The 14,978-nt window shown below is 41.1% G+C and overlaps 1 protein-coding gene across 9 annotated transcripts in view; it reads right to left on the bottom strand.

Moving 5' to 3' along the window:
• Positions 1–664: 664 nt before the first annotated feature.
• The window catches only part of ZNF454 (zinc finger protein 454), a 21,852-nt gene continuing 7,538 nt past the window's right edge, over positions 665–14,978 (bottom strand). For all 9 annotated transcript variants that reach the window (XM_046665753.1, XM_046665748.1, XM_046665751.1 and 6 more), the window contains one exon: positions 665–4,360. In XM_046665753.1, coding sequence (XP_046521709.1) covers positions 3,027–4,360 — 1,334 coding nt within the window. In that variant the 3' untranslated portion in view covers positions 665–3,026. The remainder of the gene's footprint in view (positions 4,361–14,978) is intronic.

Genomic DNA, 14,978 nt, shown 5'->3' on the forward strand with positions numbered 1-14,978 from the left:
AGGAAATTGAAAGGGGAAACTTGGAACAATTTTTTTCCCTCGAGAGCAGGCAGTTTCAGCAGCTGTTCATGGGAGCCCACAGGCATTGAAGACTATAAGTCTAGATGCTAAATCTCTACTGAAACCCCTTCCCCTGGGCAGAGCAGGGTTGGCACCTCCAATGGGTTTGCTCCCTGGACAATTCCAAAGTACGCCAGGAGAGCTCTGACGCGGGAGGGGGGTCCTAGGTCTGCTTCTCTGGCTCATAGCTTTTTCTTTAGTCCAGGTGAGGGGTGGGGAGACTGGCTCGCATGTAAGTTCAGCAGTCCCTCTGCCACATGCAGATTCGTCATCTTGAGATGGCATAGTTGTGGGTGTGCCGGAAAGTCTGTGCACCACGTGGGGCAGGAAGTAGTGGGGGATCGTCTGGATGTGCTGAGGGCGGCAAGTTACCAGCTTGCAAACTCTGTAACCCTGAAGGGTCCCAAAGAGTGGTCCTGACCGTCTGTCACAGTCAGCCTCTATGTGGTCAATCAGTAAGACTAGAAAAGTGAGGTATGCAATGAACTCCTCTTCCTAGGACTCTCTGGATGTCTTGGGATTAACCTGGCTGAGGGTGGGGTAAAGTCCCTCCCAATAATTGCTGATATCTTGTCTAACACCATGCAGATCAGTTGGCAGAAGAGAAGGTGGCTGAGGATCTTTAATTCAGGGTTCTCAAAAATGCACTTTTAGGGGTCAGCCAAAGGTCAGACTGCCCAGAGAGCCATACTACTTCAGATTAGAAAAGTACAGAATAGCACCCAGGAAAATGTTGATGCCTATGGTTGAGAAAGTCACGCAGTGAGGTGCTGATCATATGGCAGAATGTCACCGAGCCAGAGCTAATGGCCTGGTCCAGCAGCAGTCCCATGAGTGTATCCAGGCTGGCCCAGCTCATCCCCCCAGACAGGGACGAGTGAACAGGCACCTCAGAGTCGAATTCCCTGAAGACCCAAGCCTGCCAGGAGGTGGGCTCAGGGAGCATGGACTGATCCCAGATGGAGGGCTTCAGACTGCACTGGTTCGGGTGGAGGAACAGCTCCTGGGGCTGTCACTGCGATGAATGGAGCCCTTAAAGCGGCAGCAGGTCTTGGCTCAACTGCAGGCACAGACCAAGTGGCGACAGCTCTTGTTAATAACAAACAAAATGAACAACAAATTGGCAATGTATTTCTCAGGGATTCAAGGTGAGAGGGTGACAGTCAGGACCAGGCAGGCCACACGGATAGCACTGAAGGCAGGTGTCTGCAGCAGGGACTGACTCCAACATGATGGAGAACAGCCTCTTCTGAGCCTTGGAGCTGAGGTGCAGCATGCGTAGGGGCCAGCAGATTGCCCAACCTGATGGACAGCTGTTCCACAGGCCAGCACCCTGCCACTTTGCTTCCTGGAATGACAGTTTACTTGCTCTTCCATCTTCATTACATGGTGTGTTCCAGCCTGCGGTGGTGTGGGCTCGCCATTCTCTGTGGAGCGGAAGGGCAGAATGCCACCAGAGGCTGAGTGTGTGAAGGCACAGAGATGTTATTTTATCTGTGATTTCCACTGAAAGCACTGAAGGTTTAAAGATGGAGACTGGACCTGTAGGACTAGAGTCTCAATCAAACTTCTGAGCATGGACACTGCCCCTGCCAGAGAATGTCACAGTGTAGCTGACCACTTCTTGACCTGTAGAATCATTCAACATGTCGCCCACCACTGTAAGGATGGGAGAGTCTTTAAGGAGTGCCATACCCGGCCGGAGGAGAAGGAATGGCCACTTTCAAATCCAAAAGCAGAAATTCAAAGCTCTCTGTCTTTCCTGTGAACAGAGTAAATACCTTCAGAAAACTGGACAAAAGTAGGGCAAGAACTAGGATGCAGCAGGTCAATATCCCAGTAGTAACAAATACACTCTAATGCGGTAGACAGAGGACAGCCCAGCTGAGGGAAAGAGAGTGGGTCAGAGCCTTCCGGGAGCTGGCCTTGGGGCTCCAACCTTTCATGCAATTGCACATCAGGAAATGCCAAGTCCCAGAAGTGGAGGTGGCCTGGGACACCACTAGGTGGCTGGGATCGCCACACCTGAAGCTGCGCATGCCCTGACTGCTGTGTGTAGAGTGCAGTGCAGAATTGGAGGGTATCCACACAGACTAAGCCCCTGCTTTAGGTATCATCCCAGGGTCAGAGTCGAACTGAGGCCCAGAGGAACTGGGTAACTCAAGATTTTGATTAACCTCTGCCTCCCAGACAGAGGTCCCAAGTTCTGAAAGCTGGGTTTGACTGCAACACCCAGAATCATGGACTGTGTATGAGATCAGATCACCACACTCCCCAAGGGCAAATGGGGTGGTAATAAGTGACACAATGTTACCACTTAGGAGTTGCTAAAGCAAAAGAGGGACATGCCATTCAAATGAAGTGTCTCAGAAGAAGAATACAGGTAAGCAGCAGTGGACACATAGCCCAGGGAGACCTGGCCCCACATGGCTTGAAGCTGAAGGTGGGGAGCATAATTCAAGTAAGTCCTGGGCTGACCAGGGTGGCTGCACGTCTTTACACTGGGCATTGGGAGTGTGGGTGTGGAGAACAGAGGGTTCCATTGAGGTGGGAATCCTCTTATATAAGAGAAGCAAGTAGAGTAAAACGCTTGCAGGCCATTTTCTTACTTTTGTGTTCCTTTGCTTCTCAACCTTAATTTTTACAATTTTATAATTTGTCTTAACAGTTAAAACATAAATTTGATAAACCAATTTCTAGGTTGTCAATGAAGGTCCATTTTGGTTCTGACACTTGGTAATTCAGACTATTAAACAGCACTGGTGTTCAACTGAGGCAGCACTGAACCACGAGGAGGGTTTGCCATTCCTAAACTCTCAAAACCCACAATATCGTGAAGCTTGACTCTCAGTAAATAAAATGACTGTCTCAATGTAGTGTTCCTGGTTATTCTCTAGAATGACTCGCTTACATTCAATAACTCATATATTCAGTCTTAAAGCTCCTCCATCTACACTCCCGTCACGTCACTTTTCTCCAATATGATGTCTCTGATGCTGAATGAGGTTGGCAGTTTGGTTGAAAGCTTTCCCACATTTATTACATTTATAGGGTTTCTCTCCTGTGTGAATCCTCTGATGTTGAGTAAGGTGTGTGCTTCGGATAAAGGCTTTCTCACAGATCTTACATTTGTAGGGTTTTTCTCTAGTGTGAATTCTCTTGTGTTGAGTGAGGGCTGAGTGGTCACTGAAGGCTTTCTCGCATATGTTACACGTGTAGGGCTTTTCCCCAGTGTGAATTCTCTGATGCTGGGCTAGGGCTGACTGGTCCCTGAAGGCTTTCTCACACAAACCACATCTGTACGGTTTCTCTCCAGTGTGAATTTTCCGATGTCGAGCAAACGATGAATTATCCCTGAAAGCTTTCCCACATTCGCTACACTTATAAGGTTTCTCTCCAGTATGAATTCTCTGATGTTCAGTAAGGGAAGAGTTCACCCTGAAGGCCTTTCCACATTCATTACATTCAAAGGGCTTCTCTCCAGTGTGAATTCTCTGATGCTGAAGAAAACTGGTACTCTGATTGAAGGCTTTCCCACATTCATTACATTTATAGGGTTTCTCTCCACTATGAATATTCTGGTGTTTGGTAAGATGTGCCCTGCACACAAAGGCTTTGTCACATATGTTGCATTTAAAAGGTTTCTCTCCAGTATGTATTCTGTGATGGTGGGCAAGGTGGATGTTTCGGATAAAAGCTTTTCCACATAAGTTGCATTCGAAAGGTTTCTCTCCAGTATGAATTTTCTGGTGATATGTAAGTGAGGAGCTCACTGAGAAGGCCTTTCCACATTCCTTACATTCATATGGTTTCTCACCAGTGTGAATTCTTTGGTGATGGATAAGGTGTGTACTCTGGTGAAAGGCTTTCCCACATTCTCTACATTCATATCGTTTCTCTTTAATAAGAGTTTTCTGATTTGCATTAAGTTTATTAGTATGAGTTTTCTGATGTTTATTAAGGACTGAACTCTTAGTGAAAACTTTTCCACACTCACTACACTCAAAGGCTTTTTTGCTAGACTGTAATCCCTGACTTTGAACAAAAGATGAGCTCACGGTGCAGCACTTCCCAGGTTCATCACATTCCTGGTCACTAACCACAGATGAGGTTTTCTGGTGAGTGAGTACTGCTTGCTGCAACTTCATCTCCTGGCCTCTAGGCTGACGTTCCAATAGGCTGTCACATTTCCAGTGACCATCTCTAGTGAGTCTCTCCTTTATCACCCACCGATCCGATCCTTCTTCAGGAATATCTGCCTTGAGAGTAGATTTCCTACCTACAGGCATAGTCATCCAGTCTGAAAGACACCAAAAAGAAAAATGTCTGTTTTATCCTAGTAAAACTTGTAGTTGGGATAAGAAGGTGAGCCTATTTATAATGGTAACAAATTGGTTTTAGTTTTGAAGATTTCTTGCAGTGAGGATAAGAAAGGAAAAGGGAGGAGATTCACAGAGGACACAGCAGGAGGGGTGACCTAATGGATAATGGATAAGGCAGAAGAGCCTGAGTGCAGGTCACAGGCCTGGGTTGGGATGGTGGGTACAACACTTATTTTCTTTGTGATTACAGAGAAGTTCCCTGACTTTCTAAGCCTCAAAAAAACCTATACAGACAAAACTACGCTAACAGATAAGAAAAAAAATGTACCTTGTCTATTTTAGTGATAGCCCAGATGTGGCCTGAAGAAACCATTTAAACTAGAGGTCAACACTTGGTAGAAAAAAACTCAGCTCCAGAGTAACTACTAAAATGAACATTTTGTATTTTATACTCATTTTAGCATTCAGATGGATATTAAAAATTTAGGCTACTATAAAGGCTGTGTGAAATACTCATATCTACCAATCATATTGGGACCTCCTGCTATCAGTGAGCAAGCAATATTTTCAAACCTATATGAATACTGTGACATCCATTTGAGGAAAATGTACCATGAGGACGTATGTGTGAGCACAGGAAATTGAGACAAAGCAGCAAACCTGCCAGGACACACCAGCATGTCCAGGAAGGAGAGGCCCTGCACCGAGGAAAGGAGTCTACTAGTCACTAGAAGTGGGACTCTGCTATTGGGATGGGCACCATAGTCTATGAATTATCTGACAAAATGAGTCCTCTCCCAACACACAAATTCTATACTTATTCAACAACTGTCTCACTGGGGTTCATGGGTACCTTGATATTAACAAGCAGAGTTCTGAATTGCACTTTACTTTTCCGTATATATTTGTGAATATCTGCCTTTTATGTTAAGTCTATTTAAGACTTTGTACTAGGAAATGCAATGATAAGGACTAGAGACTAAACACAGATGATGCAGAGGTTCCCGGGAAATCCTATTAAGAACAGCCTCCCTTGTCACTTTTTTTTGGTACTTACTCCAGAAAAATCTACAAAGAGCTACAATCAAAAAAATAATCTACTTTATATATCTGGAAAAGAAAGATAAAGAGGTGCCTTTCAAGGCTGAAATTCTGGTCAGCTCAGAGTAACGCATCTGTGCTCAGCATAAAGAAGGGTTGGGTATGCCGGTACTGCCCAAACTGAAGACCTTGGGGCTGGCTCTCACTTCTGGACCTGACAGAGCAGCCTGTAGCAGACCAGCATTCCTGCAGAAAACAATAGGAAAATCTGAATTAAAAATATATTCTGTCTAAAGGCATCAGAAGTTACTTGAGGCCAACTGGACAGTCTAATATTTGGAAGAGAAGGGAAATAGAGAGGTGATCCCAACACTTAGTGGTTTTTTCCTCACAGAACTTGCTGAATTCTTATGCTACTCAGGGCAAGAGCCTAAGCTAAGCAGAAATTCAGAACTTTCTATAGTCTTATGGTACTGTGAAGTCAAAAACTGGAGTTTAGGACCCTCCAAAGAAGGCAGAGTGGTGGTTGCAGCAAACGTGAAGCTCTCCACTGGGCCTCCTGGAGGGCTACAACCTAGCAGTAAGGGCAAACAAGAGACGGGAAAAGCTTTACAAACACTGCACCCCATCTCTAGCCAACAAGTCCTGGCTGAATGAGAGGGGCCTGCTTGCACTCCAGCTGCCTGTCAGAGGAGAAAGCCAGTCTCCTCTGGAGGAATACAACAGCATCCACAGCCTCTTCACTCCTTCACACATAAGGTCACACATAACGGATTCAATCAAAAAGTACCAGGAGTACTAAGAAACCGAATCAAGAGAAAAACAGACAATAGACAAAGACCCACAGAACTCAGACACCCAAGTTATCAGATATGGATTTTACAATGTGTAATTAATATGGTCAATAAAACAGATAAGAAGGAGAATTTCAATAGAGGATTGGAACCAAAGAATCAAATGAAAATTCTAGAACTGAAAAATATAATAATTGAAATAAAGAACTCAATAGATAGATTTAACAGTATATTGGACACAGTAGAAAAGAAGAATAGTGAATAGAAAAACACATAAGCAGAAAACATCCATGGTAAAACCTGGAGGAAAAAAATTTAAAAAGAGACATATAAGTCATAGTGAAAAGGCTGAACATATGTGTGACTCGAGTTCTGGAATGGGTGGAGGAAAAGAATGGGGCAAAAACATTATTTGAAAAAATAAAGGCTGAAAAATGAATTGGAGAAGCAATACAGACTTTAAGCAGAATAAATACAAAGAAAATCCACCTAGGCACGTCATAGTAAAACCACTGAAAACCAAGACCATCTTGAAAGGTGCTTGAGAGAAAAAACACATTACCTTCAAAGGAGGAAAAATAAGACAGACAGCTGTCTTTTCAACAAAAACAATGGAAGGCAGAAGACAATGAAGCAACATCTGAAGTGTTGAAAGAATGTAACTGCCAAACTAGGATTCAATAGAAAGAAAATATTCCTAAAAAGTGACTATGAAATAGATACTTCCATACAAATAAAAAGAGACTGTGTCATCAGAAGACCCACGTTAAAAGAACACAGTGACAACAGGGCCAGGCACATGGCCGAGTGGTTCAAGGCCTGCACACTCCACTTCGGCAGCCCAGGCTCATGGGTTTGGATCCTGAGGCCGGACATACTCCACTCATCAGCCATGCTGTGGCGGTGTCCCACACATGAAAAATAGAGGAAGACTGGCACAGATGTTAGCTCAGGGCTAGTTTCCCTCAGGCAAAAAAAAAAAAAAGAAAGAAAAAATGGAAAAGAAATGATGATTAGAGTGCTCCAGGCAGAAATGTGGAAATGTAAGAAGGAATGAAAACCAATGGAGAGAGTGAATACATGGGTAAATAAAAATATTATTGCACAAAACAATAATCATAATGTCTTGAGAGGTTGAAAACATATACATAACTAAAATACATAGCAAAAATAACACAAAAGGTTGAAGGAAGAAAACAGAATTAATGTTCTAAGGTACTAGCATTGTCTGAATTATTAAAAGTAAAAATTAATTTTGGATAATAATAAGCTGGTTTTACTTATTAGACTTATCAATAAAAGACTAGTTAAAGAAAGTACATAAACTAGCTAATACAGGGTTAAAATGGAACACTAAAAATAGTTAACTTAAGACAAGGCAAGATAGAAGACAAAAAAGTATTTAAAGCAGGTGAGTAAAATAGAAAATAAATAATACGATAGTAGATGTCCAATCTCATATATATTAGTAACTGGTCTCAATTATCTTATTAAAAAACTTAGATTGTGAGACTGGAAAAAAAATAAAATAAAACTAAATGCCACTTAGAAGAGAAATACCAAAAATACAGACACAGAAATATAGAAAAGACAAGAATGGGAAAGGATTTACCATGTAAGCATTAACCACAAGAAAGCTGGTATACGTAAACTAATATCAGACAAATCTCACAATATTAGAGAAAACAGACTTTAAGATACTCCATATTGACAAAAGGGTAAATTCTCCAGGAACATATAACAAGTCTACATTTGAACATAACGCAACTTCAAAATGTATAAAGTAAAAATTGAGAGAATGAAAAGGAAAAATAGAGAAATCTTAACAATTACAGTGAGATATGTTTACATACCATTCTCAATAATTCAGTAATCAAACTATTAAGAATAGGGATGATCTCAACAACCAGAAAAACAAACTTGACTTAATTGATATACTTAGAACACTATACTGAACAATGACAGAACACCCATTATATGTAAGAGTATACAGGACACTTACCAAGACTGACCACATACTGGTCCATGAAGCAGCATGAACACATTTCACAGGACTGAGACCATTCAGAATATGTTCTCTGAACTCAGTGGAATAAAGCCAGAAATGAATACCAAAATACCAAAAAGATAATTAGAAAATCAATAGACGTTTCTAAATTAAGCAATACATTTCTAAATAATTGATAGATCAAAAAAGAAATCACAACAAGAATTAGGAAATATTTTAAACTAAATGATAATAAAAACATGAACTGGAACTTATAGGATGCAGCTACAACCACCGTCAGGAGGAAATGTGCAACTATCTATTTGTCTATATTGATTATCAATCTCAAGAAATTAGAAAAATAGCAAAGTAAACCCAAAGGAGAAGGAAAGAAATAATAAAGATAACAGAAATTAGTAACTTAACAAAAAATTGGCAGACCTCTAGAAAGACTAATCAGAAAAAGAGAAGGCACATACTAGCAAGATCAAGAACGATAAAGGTGACATCAGGACAGATTCCACAGAGATTGATAAGATAATAACATAATGAGGAAACTTTATACCAATAAATTGGACAGTTTAGACAAAGACTCCAATTCCTAGAAAGGTACAATGTACCAAAACAGACAAAAGAAGAAACAGAAAATCTGAATGGTCTATATCTAATAAATAAATTGAATCTTCAAATTAAAACCTTCTCACAAAGAAATTTCCATGCAGAGATGGCTTCACCAGTGAATTCTTCTGAACATTTAAAGAAGAAATAACACAATCTTACACAAGCTCTTCCAGAGCACTGAAAAGAAGGAACACTTCCACTGGTTTTATGAAGTCAGGACGACCTACCAGAATCTGAGAAGGACAATTAAAAAAATATAAAATCCCAGACCATTCTGTCTCATGAACACAGATAAAATTCCTAAACAAAATATTAGCAAAAGGTGTGACATAAAAAAGGATAATATGTTACAAATAAGTTGAAATTCAAGGATGTTCTCACACTTCAATCACTCAAAGTCATTCACCACATTAGCAAAATAAAGGGAAAAATCACATCATTATTTCAATAGATGCTGAAAAGGCATCTGACCCAATTCAACACTCAGTTGTGATAAAAATTCACAGCCGAGTAGGGGTAGAACAGAATTTCCTTAATCTGATAAAAGAGTATCCCTCAAAAATCTACAACAAACTATCGCAGTTAATTGTAAAATACTGAAAACACCAGACGGGGCTGAAACGAGCATGTCTGCTGCCACCTCTTCTGTTGGACACTGTAACAGAAGTCTGGGCCAGTACAAGACTAAGAGAGGAAAAATAAAAGTTTGCAAAAGAAGAAATAAAATGTCATTATTCTCAGCTAATACGATTATGTTCATATAAAAATGCATAATACTTTGTGGACAATCTCTTAGAATTAACAAGGGAATTCAGTAAAGTTTCTGGACACAAGATCAATATATAAAAACCTATATATCAGCAACAAATAATTGGAAAATGAAACTTTCAAAACATATTTATAATTGCATCAAAAACAACAAAGAGTTAGAAATAACTATAATACTACGAAAGATGTGCAAGAACTATGCACATAAAATTACAGAAACATTTCAGAGAAATTAAAGAAAACCTAAACAACTGTAGGGATATACTACGTTTATAGAATGGAATACTCCTCATTTTCCCCAATTAATCTACAGATTCAGGCCAATTCTTATCAAAATCTCAGTAGAAATTTCGTTGAAATTGAATAGCCAATTCTAAAATTCTATAAACAAAGAAAAGAACAAAGCTGGAGGACTTACATCATCAATTGTAAGACAATATAATGTTGGAGTAATTAAAAGTGTTGTATTGGCACAAGATTAGACAACAAGAATGAAACAGAACAGAGTCCACAAATAGACCTGTACACAAACAGACCAGTGGAATAGACTATAGAGCCAGAATCAGACCCATGCACATGAGGTCAACTTAAGCACGACAAAGGTGACAGCACAGTACAACGGGGAAAAGACAGTCTTTTCAGTAAAGGATCCTGGGCCAGCTGGATACCCACATGGAAAACAATGAATAATGAATCTTCCGTGTGAACTGCAGACCTAAGTATGAAAGACAAAAGAATAAAGCTGCTAAAGGAAAACATACAAGATCTTCATGGCACTGATGTCTTAAGTAGGACAGAAAAGGCACTAGCCACCAGGGGGAAGAAAACCTTGATTAATTGGACTATCTGAAACATTTAGAACTTCCGTTTATCAAATGACACCATTGGCCAGAGTGGGAAACAATGTTTGCAATACACATATCTGTATGACAGAGGACTCAAATCCCAAATATACATCCCTACAAATCAATAAGGAAAGATCAGACAACTAAACAGAAAATGGGGGAAAGACACATAGATACTTTAGAAAAGAGGGATATTTAAACAGTTAATAAAAATAAAAAGGATGATTAATTTCAGCAGTAACAAGCTGAGACAGGAAATATTCAATATATCCTCTAGAATGTGAAAATTAAAAAAATGACAATACTAAGTATATAGGAGAATATGGGACCCTCATATCCTGCTGGTTGGAGTATAGCCTGGTATAAGCATTTTGGAAAACTATTTGGCAGTGTATAATAAGCTCACAAATTGATGAACAAAGTACTCCTAGCTATATATTCGAGATAAATGTATACATATATTCTCTAAAAGACGCACAGGAATGTTCATAGCAGTACTATTCATGACAGACTCAAGCTAGAAATAAACCAAACGTCTAGCAACAGTAGAATGTATGAGTAGCGGTAGGTTTACATGGCAAAATATTGTACATCAGTGAGAACGGACCAACTATTGCTACCTGTGACAACATGGATGAATCTCAAATACACCACTGAAGGAGAGAAGTCAAACACAGAAGGGTACACACCGTATGATTCCATTCACATGAAATTTAAAAATAGGCAAAACGAAGCTATGGTCAGGGTAGTAGTTATCTTTAGGACAAAAGAAACAGAGGGGACGGAGGTTTCCGGGGTGCTGGTAACAGTCTATTTCTTGATGTAGGTGCTGATTATACAGATGTATTTTTACTGTAAAATTTTGTTGAGTTGTACACTTATGATCCGTGTACTTTTCTGTGTTAGTATTACCTCAAAAAAGTTTACTTTAAAAAATCCAGGAGATGGCTTTAAAAAATAATAATTTGGCTCAAGAAAAACAACCACTTGTTAGCTTTCTTTTTCAGCAGCTACTGATGTCTAGTAAAGCCTCTTCCTGATTGTGATCATAGAAACACACCATCTGTGCATTCTAGAGAATATTTGTCTTTCTCATGTTTTCTGTTACAGGGTAACATTCATCTAATTGTTTATCAAGAAAGCAGTCAAATGCACCGTTTTTTCTGCGCTGAAGAGTAGCTGAGGTGTAGAAAGACTGGACTCACCGAAACTGACTGTCCTGTGATGGAGCAGGCTCGGATGGGCACTCAGGCTCAGCTCTGGCTGGGGCCCAGGGCACTTCAGGGTGGGCTGAATTAGGGAGCCACACCCCAGGCTGCACTGACCCACATTCAAAAGAAAAGGGTATGGTTTTAAAATATATACCCGAAGGGCTTCAAGCAAGGCATGCGAGGAGTATGAGCCCAGGCCCTACACAGTGTGGTCAAGAAGTCGCCCCTCCGTTTCAAAAGGTTCCAGAACCGGCACCATCAGGCACGGCTGAAGTGGAGGGGTGGGGCTGCCACAATAAGGAGGACTGGTTGAAGGTCAGTTTAGGAGGGATCCCAGACCCCTCCCCCTCTACGGACGGAGGAGTTCCCTCTCCTGACTGGGCAAAGAAGGGAGGCTCAAAGCTGCTCTGGGCTGAGGACACCAGGGCAGCTGGCAGCAGGAGAGCCGGCTGAAGCCTAAGCCCCACTGACCCACCCACACACAGCTTCCTAAAAGGACGTCAGTCCTCCCACTGTTGAGTGGGGCAGACAATAGGGAGTCACTAGATAGCCGGGGGAAGCTTCTAGCAAGAAAGAGATAAACTAATCAAAGAGAAAATTCGAGAACACAGAACCTATGAAGGGAGAAGAAAATGCTTTTGAAAATCATTATCTTTAGAGGTAAAGTATTTTAACTGTAAAATATGAATAAGAGTTTATAAATATTTAGAGCGATATTCAGAGAAACAAGAGCTCTTGGAAATTAAAAATGATGGCAGCATTTGAAAACTCAATAGAGAATTCCTGCCAAAAACAGTTAAAAAAGAAAGAAACAACTGTTTTTAGGCCATGGACAAATGACAGTGACAGATACAGACCCCCGGAGGCAGGGCCAGGTCAGAGCACAGAGCACGGAGCAGCCCAGGGGTCTGAGTGAACCGAAGCGAGAGAGATCAGGGTTTGCGGAGGCCGAGTCGGCAAACAGCTGTGGCCCATAGAAGAGAAGAAAGCCGCCGAGAGTGAAAACGTAGTTTAAAACTTCCGCACAAGGAACATCCCTGGCCCAGAAGACTGCACTGTTCTGCCAAACGTTTAATGAAGAAATAACACCAATTCTACACACATTTTCTCAGAAAACAGAAAAGGGGGAACTTCCAAATTCATTTTATGACACTAACATTACTCTGATACCAAAAACAAAGATATTACGAGGACACAAAATTACAGACTAATAGCCCTCAAGTACTGATGCAAAAATTCTTAACAAAATGTTAGCAAATTAAATCCAGCAATATTTAAAAAGGATAACAAATCAAGACTAAGTTGGGTTTATTACAGGAATGCAAATTTGATTTGATATTTTAAAACCAATCAATGTAAGTCACTATGTCAACCATTGCATCATCTTAAGGATTCAGAAAAGCATTCGGCAAATATTTAATACCCATCCATGACAAAACTCTCATTAAACCAGGAAAAGGTGTAAACTTTCTCACCTAATAAAGGGCATCTACAAAAAAGCCTACTCCCGACATCACACCAATGGTGGAAGGCTGGATGCTCTCCCCTAAGATGGGGAGCAAGCAGGGCGGCCCCTCACAGCTGCTACCCAGCACTGTGCTGGAGGCCTAACCAGCTCAGCAGGGAACACCTGGGCCCCACGCACACCACTGTGGGAAGGCAAAGTGGAAGGGTCACTGAGAAAACAGTTTCACAGTTTATTACAAAGTTAAACACACATTTAGTTTACACCCAGCAATCCTACTTCTAGACATCTGCCTTAGTGAAAACATATGTCCACAAAAAGCATATGAACTAAAAATCATGCCCACACTTGTACCAGAATGTTCATAGCAGCTTTAGCCAAAACCTGAAAACCCCAATGTTCATTAATGATGAACGGATGAACAAACAGTGGGAAGGTCATAGAAGAGAATGCTACTCAGCAATGGTAAGGAACTACTGACACACGAAACAGCAAGGATGAGCCTCAAAGATAATGTGCCGAGTGAAAGAAGTCAGATACGAGAGCACATCCTGTACACTCCCCCTCCTATGAACTCCTGGGAAGGTAAACAGCGACATCGGCAGAGCAGTGGGCTGGGGAGGGGGAAGGGACTGATGGCAAAGGGGTAAGAGGGAACTCTCAGGGATGACAAAAATGTTATTTTTCTTGATTTCGTGATGGTTACACAACTGTATAAATTTGTCAAGACTGATCAAATATTACACTTAAAATTGGTGAATTTTATTGCATTTTTAATCAGCTAAAACATCGAAAATAATTTAAAAATATTTTTAAAGCTCAATAAAAGAACTGGAAGATAAACTTGAAGAAACTTGTCAAAAACTACAACAAAAAGGCACAAAGATGGAAATTTTAACACAAAGATAAAATTAGAAGATCGGTCCAGGAGGTATCAAGCACTCCATGAAGAGAGAACTGAAGTGGAAATCAAACAACGCTAGACGAAAATGTCCTAGAACCAAAGGGCAGGGATTGCAGATGGAAAGGCCCACCAAATACCCAAGCACAGGCTCGCCGGGTCTCAGCGATACAGATACAGAACTACCCAGGCAACACTCCAAGAAACCTCAGCACACGGGAGTAAACGAGGAGATCCTGCAAGCTTTCGGAGAGGAAGATACTTCCCAAGTGGTGAAGAAGTGGAATGATTTTGGATTTCTCAACAGCAGACTGAGGTCGAGAAAACAATGGAGCAAAGTCTTCAAAATTCCGAAGGAAAAAGATTTCCAGTGCCAAATTCTATTTAGTCAAACTATCCAGAAAGTATCAAGCAGAAAAAAGACATTCAGAGTCACATTAGGTTGCAAAAAACTTATTCCCATGCATCCTTTCTTAGGAAGCTACTAGAAGATGTGTGCCACTCAAAGAAGAAAGTCAACCAAGAAAGAAGATGCCATGGGCTACGCAGCCTGGGAGAGAGGGGACTCGCAGGAGGATGACAGCTGGGCACCAAGCGTTCCAGCATGGAGCAGGTCAGATGGTCCAGAAGAGGCTTTTCCAGGAAAATGGAACGGTCAGCATGACTAATGAATCACCCGAAAGGCCTGAGATGCAGCCAGCCAGAGAAGGGCTGAGCTTAAACCAGTGACCAATAGAAATGAAGCTAAGAAGCAATGAAATCTGGGAATAGATTGCTGAGGAAAGCAAAAGTTGTCATAATTTACTATGGATCAGTTGTGAATAGTGTTTGAGAACGTAAAACACTGATTATTGCTCCGACTAAAGTTATACTTCCACTCTACAAGCGAGGGCGGGGAATGGAAACAGCGATAAGCATGAGGAGTTGGGGAGGTGAGCTGAGTCCTCACGTTTTATAGAAGGA

This window comes from Equus quagga, chromosome 7 (genome assembly GCF_021613505.1).
Source record: "Equus quagga isolate Etosha38 chromosome 7, UCLA_HA_Equagga_1.0, whole genome shotgun sequence".
Classification (NCBI taxonomy): Eukaryota; Metazoa; Chordata; class Mammalia; order Perissodactyla; family Equidae; genus Equus; species Equus quagga.